We start from the raw sequence: 13,147 nt of genomic DNA on the forward strand, positions 1-13,147 counted from the left end.
CAGTTGTCAGAATCCTAAGTAAGGAGAACACCAGAATAGTCCTTTTAAAGTAAATTTCTTTTCTAGTATATAAAAATCATCCTTCCAGCAGGATTCTAACAGAAGACCAAAGTACACCTCTGATGTGTCTTTTGTCTAGTGGCAGCTGGAAGATTATTGGCATTTGGAAGATTTTACCCCAGTGTTATTTTAGACTCTCTTTACGGTGCTTGTTTATAATTATCCTCTCAACGCTGCTGTCTATTTCTGTATGTCCAGCTCTCATTTGAAGTGCTGTCTTGGTGACAGACAGTGTCATACATGCCTGGAGGTAACGTTTGTGCCAAATATACATCAGGCATCCTGCCTAGCTACCTACACCTCATAAGTCTGCTGTTATACAAGTCACAGTAGGGAGGGAAGGAAACAGAGGGAAGGGAAGGGTCTAAATCTGAACACTTCACTTCATCAATATGGATTTTCTTTTGATCATACACGGAGTACAATTAAAGAAGACAAAATCCAGTGTGACACACAACAGATAGACTTCACAGTGTTTGGCCATATGAATACAATATCTATTTACACATTCATTGAAATGCTATTTGCCAAGCACAGACTTACTGGTTGTACATAGTTCTTAACCATTATGTAATCACAAGCATATTCTGTTTTTCTTTCTATGCCCCTCTCTCTTTTAGCTACACATGATATTCCTGAGAAACAACTGATCCTGACCACTTCTGCTCTCCAAAGCTGCCTGATCCATCCCGATGTCTTACTTCTGTCTGTAGCCCGATCACTTCGAGGCTGCTCGTTGCTGCGGAGGATGTAACAATTATAATTTTACATTTCAATTTTTATATTCCTGTAAAGCTGCTTTGTCCAACGTCCATTGTTAATATTGAACGTGATATTAAAATATGGGCTGTATTGAAAAAGAAGTCGGGGGAGGAAAAGGAAAAATATTAAATTGAAGGAGCTGGTAAAGGAAAAGAAGAAGAAAAAAAGATGGTGAAAGAGAAAAGAAGAAAGAGGGAGTGAAAAGGTGGAGAAGGACAAGGAGGAGGAGGAGGAGAAGACGATGAAAGAGGTGGTAAAAAAAAAAGGAGGTAATAAAGGTGGAGGGTTATAATATCTATTATATTCATGGTGATGAAAACATCTAAAAATCAAGGCTGAGGTCAAAAAAGCAAAAGCAACAAACAAGCGATGTACTGAAGGGGAAGGCTGGGAAAATGTGAATGCAAAGCCTCAAAAAGAGAGACAAGGGAATACTTCCAGACATGTTCATGGAGAGCTAGTAATCAAAAAGTAATCAGTGACACTGAGAAATTGTCAAAATGAATTTCATTACTGATTAAGAATATATGAAAATTGATTGCAGTCTCCTGAAGTCCAAGAGTACATTACATTCAAAACTGGGAAGACACTTCAACATGGCAGAGGATTACAATAACTAAACCTGTACATGACTCAAAGAGCCGAAGGTTTCCCTGCCAAATTCTGTGGCGTTAAGGATTTTAGGTGAAGTTCAAAAGCAAATATGCGTTTTTTTATTTTTTGTCACATTTTTAAACGAATGCATGTCAGTTCATGAAATAATCCGAAAGCCAAATGATTCCTTGTGTCTCTGCATATATGCATATGATTAACCGAGTGTAAGGACCGTATAGAGTAATGGCAAGGTGAGCTGGAATAAAGATGAGAATATTGATCTTGAATGTCAAGAGAATGCAACAAACCTGGGATACATGCTTGATTTCTGTGCTTTGTTTTTCGATACGTATGCAGTAGGCATCAGGGTGGGTGTGAAAATGATCTCTGATTTCTCTTCTCTCGGCAGGAGGCCATTTTGAGTGCAGGCTACTGAGCAGCTGTGGGAGGAGAGTCACCAAGTGAGGAGACTGATGTGTATAATACACTGTACTCCACCTGCGCAGACGGACAACACACCTGCACCACAGGCATTAAAGCAGCTTGCGTTTTCACGTGTAGCACATCCATCCACTAGTACAGAAAAAGGGCACACTGCTGAGAGAGAGAGAGAGAGAGAGAGAGAGAGAGAGAGAGAGAGACAGAGAGAGAGACAGAGAGAGAGACAGAGAGAGAGAGAGAGAGCAACACCATGCTGGGTATGCAATTACATCAACAAGGAGATAAAATGTTGGCTGTGGCTCCAACTGGCTTCCAGTGGAAATGGAAGTAAACAACCATAGGACCCACTTAGTAATAGATGGGAGAAGCTTTATAAACAAAACAGTTCTTTTTTCAGTGAAATGATACTGATACATCCCCAGATACCAGAAGCTGTCTGGAGAAAACAAAATCATTAGATCAACCATATTCAGTTCAAGTTTACTGTATATGTGTAGCACTTTAAACAGTCAACATCGTCACAAAACAGCTTTACAGAAACAAGGCTCAATGGATCAGGAAATAAGATTTATGAATACATTTTATCCACATTTATAAATGTGTCCCTAATAAACAAGCCTGAGGCAGTGGTGAAAAGAAAAACACTCTGAGAACCAGACTCATCTGAGGGATACCAGAGAGTGTGATTATAAATCATTTCCCTTCAATACCTGTACATTATATGGTCAGAAAGTGTAACTACATAGGGGCACGGTGGCTTAGTGGTTAGCATGTTCGCCTCACACCTCCAGGGTTGGGGGTTCGATTCCCGCCTCCACCTTGTGTGTGTGGAGTTTGCATGTTGTCCCCGTGCCTCGGGGATTTCCTCCGGGTACTCCGGTTTCCTCCCCCGGTCCAAAGACATGCATGGTAGGTCGATTGGCATCTCTGGAAAAATTGTCCGTAGTGTGTGATTGCGTGAGTGAATGAGAGTATGTGCCCTGAGATGGGTTGGCACTCTGTCCAGGGTGTATCCTGCCTTGATGCCCAGTGACGCCTGAGATAGGCACAGGCTCCCCGTGACCCGAGGTAGTTCGGATAAGCGGTAGAAGATGAGTGATGAGTGAGAGTAACTACATAATCAGTATTATTTATAGTTTTAATATGAAGTCCATCATGCTCGAGTTAACTCTTCACAGAATGGACTCTTCAGTGCATTTCCAAAGTCATCTCCATTGTTTCTAAGTGGTGCTATTCACAGTTATCCCATGTATCTCCAGGCTTTTCGTGTTGGGCCATTCTCAGCAGTAGCAGATGATGAGCCTCCAGCCAGAAGTAGGGCATCAGGATGGATCAGGCAGATCCAAAGAGCAGAAACATACCATAACATACCCAGGTGAGTTAGGAATGAGGAAACAGAAGATACCTTGAAAAATGTCTTAAAGAGGTCATTTTACTTTTCACTAATGTATGCAATCACCAGACAATTTATTAGGAACCCCTGCATATCTTGGCTGATCTAATACACAAGCTACACAACATGTATCTGGTTTCTTGTCACTGTCATTTTTTGTCAACAGACTGGAAAAAGACTAGGTGAAGTTTCTCTTTAAATGTCCTGTGCTTTCTGTAGCATCAGAATCCTGTTGTTAGGTTAAAGGAGTGGAACCTGACGCATTTTCCCCCGCTGTGTAGCTCATCCATCTAAGCTCAGCTTTCAGCCATTTTTACCTGAAGTGCTCATGAATGTATGTACTTTACTGCTTCCACATGACATTATATATTACATAATAATTGCATGAATGTGTGCAAGTGGATGGTGTGTGGACATTTAACTGTACATAAAACATCACCTTGTGGCAAACTGTGATGAAATGAGTAACATTAATGTCAGAGCCTTAACTCCTGAGTAGAGGTCAGTATATGCAACATCTCATTTAAAAGAGGAACATGAACATGACCTTAGGTGATTGCGTAGAATTGAATTTGTTGCAATGGAGAAAAAGGACGTGAGAAATCCTCTTAATGAGTATTTGTTTTGGGATGCTGAGAAGCCATAAGACAGGGCATCTGTTCTACATGGCAAATATGTTTAAACAGTTTGAGGCAACTATTATGATGATGGTCTTTCCTTTGAGATCAGGACAGAATAATAATTTAAGATATTGACCCAAATACAAGCTGGTGGATTTAAAAAGACATTTATAGCAGGAGAGATCAAACTGTCTGAATAAGAAACATGTATATAGAAACAAATAAACATCCAAACACCACAGGTTTATTTATCCTGAAAGGATCCCTGAAAGTCGTTTTCATTTTAAGCTGTGGCTGATCTTTTATTCAGAGTCAGAGGGGATCCCTGCTCTTTGTCCTGTGAACCCAATGCACTGTGTATTTTTATGGTTTCCATTCAGTAACACACTTGACTCACTTCATGAAAGAGTTTAAACACCAGATGAGTAAATGAACGACAAGAATCCAGAGTCTAAAACAGTGGCTAATATTAAACACTAGTCCCTCAGAATTTCTTAGGAAGAAAGTTTAGTATCCTTTCTCATCCAACACACAGATCAGGTAGTTGCCTGCTCCGAATCCTGTGCGTTAGAAGCTCTGCAGAGACGCTGATGGATAACAACTTTTGTCTTTTTGTGCCAGTGACGGCTGTGTGACCTTTGCGTTTTACGTGATGGGAAGCTGGTACGTGAACTGCAGCCAAGACATTTTGTGTTCAAATTTGTTTTGATTAGTTTTGCACTGGGCCTAGAATTTGCACTGATTTAGGAAGTACATATTGAAATCATTTATTATCTTACTTATTAACTAAGCATTTTAATAATAATAAATGAAAAAGAAAACCATTAGTCACATGACCAGTTGGGAAAGAGATTTATTTTGCCAGTAGCATAAACTACAGTGAGCAGATTAACTATTTATAATTGAAAAATATCTGTATCGTTGGTGAGCAAAATGTGGACATCAAAAACGTCTTGGCTGATCTAATACCTAAGCTACACTACATGTATCTGGTTTCATCTCACCAGAACCTATCATTGCCACTTTTTCACTATTGTTTCCTCTTTATTCAGTTTAGTGTACAGAAGACAAGAGTGAATGATGGACTTCACTCTGTGCTTTCTGCCTCTGAGCTCAGAGTGAACAGTCCATGTTGTGTATGCAGGTTACTGGATACACGTTGTCCATTCCGGTCATTGTTTCATGTTGCTAAGTCGAACGCCTTTCTCCAGCTCAAACTGCCTCTGGTCCACCCGCTCTAAAAAGTTCTTCCTCTCCATATACCTACAGAAACAGACAAAGCAGGAGAGATGAAAGCTTTGTATTTTCACTGACTGTGCAGTTAAAGTATTCGTTCGGATTTCTTTAGTTGCACTGTGTAGCCTGAACAGACGTCTGCATGAGCTGAACAACAAACTGTTGTAAAATAACGAATCATTATTTTATATTATAACATCCTTGTATGTTTTTTTTTTGTTCTGAAGAATTTTTCTTCAGACTCATCCAACACACAATAGTGCTGCATGCACTGAAATGCTGGAAGCTGATAGAACGAGCTGGAACAGGACTCAGTCTTGGTCGACTGAAAGGATTCACTGATTGACAGAGATGATTCATTAAGCTGCAAATACAACTTACAAAATATGCTGATGTGTTATATTTGAGACTGGAGCGTTCTGGATATGGATGCAAATGTAGTGCTCTGGCTTCAAGTCTGTGTTTTGCAGTTTGCAATCGCGAAGCTCATTATAGCGACCACACACACACACACGCACACGCACACGCGCACACACACACACACATTCTTGCATTTGATGGAAGAAACTGGATCTACTTTCAATTTTGTCAAACATCCAGTCCAACACCACTATGGTGCTTTACATTGTATTCCGATACAGCAGGCTCTGTATTTCATTCACAGAGTGCTAATTAATAAACATGAATTGCAAAAAAATAGCAACCATGCCTCTCTGCATCACATTGTTATCTCAAGATGTTATCTCTGTATGCACACACACACACGCATGCATGCACGCACACACACACGCAAACACACGCGCACGCACGCGCGCGCACACAAACCAACTAAAATGTATCATGCAAACACTTCCTGTCTATGAAGCATTTCCTTTCTGCTGTGTCCTGTGTAACCGAGTGAATAAAGAAATGGCTATTGTTACATGCAGTCACTGCTGACACACATCTTAAATGTCATAAAACCTCATGCTACGTTCACATTGCCTTTGTAACGTCTCCTAAATGTGATACAAATCTGAACAGCGCCTGCTCCTTAACTGCTCCGCATGAGCAACACAAATGATCGAGATGAGAAGAGCTCTGCTTAGACAGAAAGAAGTGGGATTAATCATGTGCAACAGGAAGCAATTTCTTTGTTTCAATTGGTTGCAATTCATGTCAAATTGCTAAGCCGCAAAATACATTTCAGGGAAATAATGTTAATAAGGCACGCTGTCTTTTCCATATAAGCTTAGTGATCATGCTCAGCAGGAGCCACGTCATCTGAGCAACAGCCGACAACAAGACTGTGGATGGATCTTAAGTGTTTAAGGATCTTAAGCGTAAAGAACAGATACATCTATTTAAATCTACAGAATGCTAGCACCATATCGGTCAGTGGATGTACGCGGACATCTCCTTCCTGGTTGGTCTTTAACCCTTCAGTCTTCTTGAATTTGATGATAATTTGGTGAGTGTGATGTGTTCGCCATGTTTCCTGTTAAACACCACTGCGCCCTCACACAGCCTACCGCTGCTGCCATGAGATTCATGACATGAAATTTCTTCTTGTGATTTCTTTTAGTCTGAGCAATGGGAATCTTGCTTAAACACAGGAGCTTGTTTCCTGCACAAGTGATTTTGATTGATGATGTATCGCTTTGTACGAGTGTCAAGTCTGCATGATGTTTATGGTTTAATGTGACTCATAAGTGTCAAGCCATCCAGAGTGAGGAGGTTGTTTCTATGGTATTGTTCATTCTCATGAGATTTAACACACCAGCACAACCTATTATTCTAAATAATATTAAGTATAAGGTGCAGAGATTTGGTTATAGAGACAGCAAAGGCACTTTTGAAAAGCCTTAAACACAATGCAGTGTTGTCCGATAAATTCCTGCCTGCATGAAATTGAGATGAACTTCCACATATTATGAGGTCATATATCTGAAAACCTGAATTTCAATCAAATCAATACCAAATCTGTGATTTATGCTCTTTATACTAAACACGTATCTAAACAACTGGATGTCAAGGAAGCCGTAAATACCATTAAACTCTACCTCAAACAGGAAGAACGCTAGTGAAGCACATTTGACCCTGCTATGACCTTGACGCTGTTTGGATCCATACCAAAAATCAAATCGTTCATCTGTTGGTTACACTAATGTCCAATATCAATTCTATAAACATTCAGCCATGCGTCCTTAAGATACTGCGCTAACAAGAATATCAGATAGATAGATGGAAGGACGGATTATTTGTAAAAATTCCTCCACCACTTCTGACTATTTAAATTCATCAATGCAACAAGCATAAATCATTTAATATTTAATAAGGTCAAGCTTGGTGTCTCAAATCTTTTTCACCGATTTAATCATTTAACAGGCAAATTTACCCTCAGACACAAATAAATTTCCTATTAATGAAACTGTCCAAAAAAATTCAAATAATAATATGTAACGCCACATAGCTCTGATGAACAAGTGTATGAAATGCTATTTATGATGATATGATGCATGACGACGAGAAGAACTGAGCACACTTTGGAAATCATTTCACTATAATTGGTTGCAGGTGCTTGAGCAATGTTTTTGGGCAGTGTTGTAAAATGAGTCTAGAAAATGTTGCTCAAAATAGAAACAAACCTGCTGTCAAAAGCTCTATAGAAGGATTGAGAGCACATTTAGTGGGAGCAGCTGAGAGAGAAACCCACAGACCAACTGCATTCACACATGGAGGCTCTTTGGGGTGGGGGTGCTGGGGGGCTTCATTGAATATACTGTTCTCGTGCTCCAGATTAACTATATGTAATGTGTGCGTTCTGACTGGATTAGATTCGTATCCCATTATTTGTTTCATCAGCCCTTTACAGACACCTTACTGTGTGGCTTCCTCATTCAGTAAACACTAGATTTCTGGATTTCCCTCTTGGTTAGACTGCTCCCTTGTGTCTCTTCCCGGAAGAAAACCCTAGCTCTGATCTCTTCACTATGCTAATCCCTCATGGAAGTACAAGCCTTGATGGTAATTATCCACTAAAAAAAGGAACGGAACCTGAAAGAATACAGAAAGAAACCTACATCAACCAACAAAGTCGGTTCCTCACTGCAGATTCAGAATCGGTCAATCCTACACTGTGATGATCCCAGACCTTGGAGTCTGTGCCCCACAAGCACATCAAGCACTTTTTAGCTCCATCATGTCCATCACCACACCCTCCACACCATGTCCACTTCCCCTTCCAAACCACATCCATCCCAAAAGGATTCAGAAACACAGAACCAGAAGCATGCACTAATTTGGTCTGTCAGAAAAATCGTATTTTTAACCCCGGCCCAGGTTTTTAATTTTGGGCTCCTCTCAACCACAGTCTATTGAGGCTTGGAGCACATTCTGCACCAGCGCCAACAAAAAGCCCATCTCTGTTTAACTTGTGCACTGAGATGCATCTCCTTGAGACACTGAAGGGGTTAAACTCAATATACTGTAAGAGGTGGGTCTTGTGACATGTGTATAGATGATGTCATTGTGTAATAGTATCCCTGAAGTAAATCTCTACTCCCATAAGCCCCAGCCTTCAAAGCAACCCCTAGCTAGCTCACACAACAGCTGCAGGCTAGGTGATTATGGAGACCTCGGTAGACGGAAAGACTCTTCAGCTCTTCAGGAAAGAGATTTAAATGCGTGATGATGATGATGACATACCGAGAGAGGGCATGAAACTCAGCAATTGGCTAGTCATCATAAACCAACTAATCGACTTGTAATTACTGAGAAACTCAAGGGATGACAGGAGAGTCAAATGATATCAGGACAGTGATCATCTCAACATACACACAGTTTGATGCAAGAAAAGTAATACGTGCCCCGAGTACACTAGAATGTCTGAAAATACCATAAAAGTGACATGTCTATGAATGTGCTGTAATATATTTAGCTTCACAGAGGTAGCACACTCATGTCAGGGTTCAGTAAATTATAAAAGGACTGGGGGATAGAACGATTCCCCAAAGGGAACCCAGGTGTTATTACATTCATAGTCTGTCTGTTTGTTTACTCTGTTTATAATAGTCCTTTTGCAAAGCTGATGAGACCTGAAGAGGCTTAAAAAGAGAAAAGGAATATCAAAGGCTACAGTGATGCGTTTCATATGAGGGAATATATTTGATTTGCTATATGACATTTAGAAATTTGTTGTAGGTTTAAAAAAGAAAGAAAAGAAAAGTCCATTTCAATAGGACCCTGCATTCACAGATCTTCTTTGTCTTCTATGTTGGTCAGTGGTGGGCATTCCTGTATTAGGTTACTGCCAGTTGCCATGGTTTCCTCATCAACATCAGAGGATTGCCAAGCAAAGAACAAGGATAGCTACAGAATGCGCATAAAATCCACTTATTTAACCTTAAAACAAATGATGTCCCATTAAAATGAGATATACTGTCCATTTTCACCAAAAGGAAACGCTTGTACATCAATAACATCACAGGTTTATTGGTGTCAGACAGAATTGAGAAATGTTTGCTCTTTGCAATCACCGCTGTCTATTTTATGGCGAGAAACACTGCAATATTCTATTAAGGTTCACTTCAAGCTCATAGGCAGCACAGGTTTAGAAGCTGTGACTATCTGAAATCAATGAGCTAATGTGCTTTTGCACTACTTGCACTGCCCACTTTGCATCACACCACTTGCCATGCCACCAAAAATCGGTTCCCCTCGTAAATGTAAATCTCCACTGAACATGAACGTCTTCCAGCCACTTCAACTAACCTCAATTTTGACCCTGTTTTCTCCCAGTTAGGTCTTTTACCAATTTTTAAAGCAGAAACTAGATCTCATAGCACACCACAACTACCATCAAAGGAGGCGAGGGCTGACACTTGTTCTCAAAGACACATGACACTAACTGCTCATGCTATGTCACCAGAAAACATAACACACACAGAGGAGATGCACTGACTCGCCATGTGCATGAGCTCACAGACAACTGTGACTGGATCTGTTTGTCATAATAATGGTAACGGCAATAACGTTAGCCTTAACATTACGTCCCTTCCAGAGAGCAGGGCTGAGAATGCTTTTATAGATATGTGGCATTGTCAGGGTTCAATCTCATGATCTCCTAACAAAAATCTCTAAAATTCAGAAATCATCTTTAATTTCATAGCCATTAATATCATAAAATCTGCAATAAGAAGCCTGTGTGGTGAGCAGTCTAAAGAGGTAGGTGTGTGTGTGTGTACGCACATGACACTCGTGCAAACAGATTATCAAACTAACAGCCCTGCATGCATATGGGTGAGTAGGTCTCTGATTCTTTACATAAAGCCTCTCTGAGCAGCATGCAGAGCACTCTTAAACACACATTTGCCTGAAATAACTTAATTATAGGTAAACAAAGCCAATGTAAAGTATCTATGTGTATGTACTATTTAAATGAAAACATGCAATTTCAGACGTCTGGCTGAAGCTTGAGGATAGAGCGCTCTGTAGACGTAAAACCTGGTACAAAACATGACTTTGTCAGCAGACATCACAAGAAATGTCACTTTTTGAATTGTACCAGTGCTGGAGAAATCAAAACTACGTTCTTCCTGAACTAAGAACAGTAGTGTTTTTCATCTACTGCTTGCACATACAGACGTTAGATCTCCAGTCATCTTTCCAACAGCTAAAACAGAGGTCCGAACAACTCAATGTACACTGTGCTGTTCTATAAAGCTATTCTCACTCATCCCAAACTTCAGTGGTCAGTGACTGAGAGCAGGTGTGAAGTCAGTATGGTTCGAGCTCCAGCAGCTGGTGAGAGGGAAAAAGGTTTCAGTTCAGATTTACAATAAAAGCCTCACAATTCTCATTCTTTAAACACTAAAAATGCTTTAGTGGATGAATAGGCTCTGCACAAGCAGGGTGGGAATCAAACCCCCATGTAATGCAATGCAAATAAGAATCTTTAAAAGAACTCGATCATTTAAACTGTTGCACATTTACCACAAAATTGAACATGGCAGAGAAGTGACTTTGGTGTGAAAAAATCCCCATCTGAGGACGAACTTTAGAAATGATTATGGGCAAAAACCAGAAGTCGTATAATTATACAACTACTGTAGGCTCACCCTTCTTTTCCTCGATTATGAATGGCCAGGTCTTCAGTGATGCCCTCCTCGTATTTAAACGAGTCCCAGTCCAGCTTGGACTTCTCCAGAGTGCTCATTTTAGGCTTCTTTGCTCCAATGCGGTTCAGGACGCTGCCCATCCCCGCTGGTCTCTTTGCGCTAAAAGAGACAGGAAAATATTTGTTAAAAGGACACGTTTTAATGAAGATGGAGAAGGAAGTTAAAATGACTTTACCAAACAAACAAAAAAAAAGTGTTTTGAGCATCATCACAACAGAAACCAGCATGAATGCATCAAAATACAACAGACAAATATGAGGCACATGAAGATCACATGACACAGAAGGGAGAAAAACAAGCAGGGGTTAAGCACAGGGGGCAATGTGGGTTAGAGGTGATAGCAACTTTTTTTATGCTTTAATGGAGCGATTTCTAATGCTCCTGAAACAAAGATGTTCATTTTCAGTGATACAGGAGGCATTTTGACACTGGTGCTGAGCTTGGCTGCAGTAATGGAATGTTAAATGATCTGTGTCAGGGAAAAGAGAAACCATCAGGCTAGGGGGATGTTGCGAAAAAGGGGGTGATTGGGGTGGGGGTCGAGAGGTGAGAGGAGACGGAATAATGCTGGAGAGAAACAGGGCCCAAGGATGAAATGTTTTCACGCCCAGGTGAGTCACAGCAAAAAGGCTTTCTTTTGAAACGAGATTCAATTTCTTAGGGATGTGTGTGTGTGTGTGTGTGTGTGTGTGTGTGTGTGTGTGTGTGAGTATAAAATCAGCCATCAACTTTATCTTTCTGCAAATAGAGAAATGGCTGTACAAAAAAGTCGCCCTAAAAGTTTACTTCATACTAAATTCTTCCTCACAGGTACATTAGGCACTCAGGCTCTCCAGTGCTACTAGATTTATGGTTTGCTTGTACAATTTGCTCAGTTCCTGGCTCATCTGGAATGATGCTCCATATGTATGCGAATGCATGAGCCCTGTATATTTTCTATTCTGGGTTGCGCTTATATAACACTTGTGTAATAACTCTACAGCTACTTTAATAGGAACAGCTGCAAACCTGCACAGTAATTATCCAATCATTTGACGGCACTGAAACGCATCAGCTTATCCAGGTTCAGGTCAAGAGCTACGATTGACATTAACATCAAACATCAGAATGAGAAAATACAATGTGATTTTAGCGACTCTAACATTCATCACTGTCCAATTTCAGTGAGCCTTTGCCTACTATAGCCTCAGATTCCTAGTCTTGGCTGACAGGAGTACAACCTAATGAGGTCTTCTTCTGTTGTAGCCAATGTGTATTTAATAATCCTAGCGATTATTTATTAACCACAATAATACTACACTCACCTCTAATTCCTCATTTTCAGTTACCGAAGATATCCTTCTGAATTCTCCTACATACAGGTTCATTCCCCTTTTCTATAAAGCTCTATGCTCATATGGTGCAATTACTTCGCATCTCAGACTGATCTGGGAAAGAGAAGTTGGGGTGGTTATTCCAGAAAAGGAATGGGAGACAGTTTGGCTCCAAGCTAACAGGCTCTCAGCTTGTAATAGGGCAAGAGCCGTTCAGCTTACAATCTTGCGCAGAATACATGTTTCATCTCATTTCAGACAAAAATACATCTCACACACCGCTCTGCCCTAAATGCAAGTCTGAAATAGGAGATTAAACTGGATATGGAAACGTCACATGATCCAGGCTTACTGGTCCGGAGTTGTAGCTCAATTGAACATTATTGGTTCGGTTGTATGGCTGGATCCTTTGCCACTTCTTCCGGGTTTGGCTTGCAAGCTTATTACTGATAAATATAAAAAGATGGCTTTTGCTGCCAGAAAGAATTTACCGATGTCATGGATCAGTGATGAGCCTCCCTCCAATCAAAGGTGAGAGAGATTATTCCTCTGGAACTCATGACCTGTATC

The 13,147-nt window shown here is 40.4% G+C and overlaps 1 protein-coding gene across 1 annotated transcript in view; it reads right to left on the bottom strand.

Annotated features, from left to right (window-relative positions):
- Positions 1 to 4,705: 4,705 nt before the first annotated feature.
- Positions 4,706 to 13,147, bottom strand: part of cfdp1 (craniofacial development protein 1) — a 28,665-nt gene continuing 20,223 nt past the window's right edge. The window contains exons 6-7 of the mRNA XM_060877844.1: positions 11,205 to 11,363; positions 4,706 to 5,133 (exon numbers count right to left, since the gene is read on the bottom strand). Coding sequence (XP_060733827.1) covers positions 5,043 to 5,133; positions 11,205 to 11,363 — 250 coding nt within the window. The 3' untranslated portion in view covers positions 4,706 to 5,042. The remainder of the gene's footprint in view (positions 5,134 to 11,204; positions 11,364 to 13,147) is intronic.

The sequence above is a fragment of the Tachysurus vachellii genome, chromosome 9 (genome assembly GCF_030014155.1).
Source record: "Tachysurus vachellii isolate PV-2020 chromosome 9, HZAU_Pvac_v1, whole genome shotgun sequence".
In the NCBI taxonomy this organism is placed as follows: domain Eukaryota; kingdom Metazoa; phylum Chordata; class Actinopteri; order Siluriformes; family Bagridae; genus Tachysurus; species Tachysurus vachellii.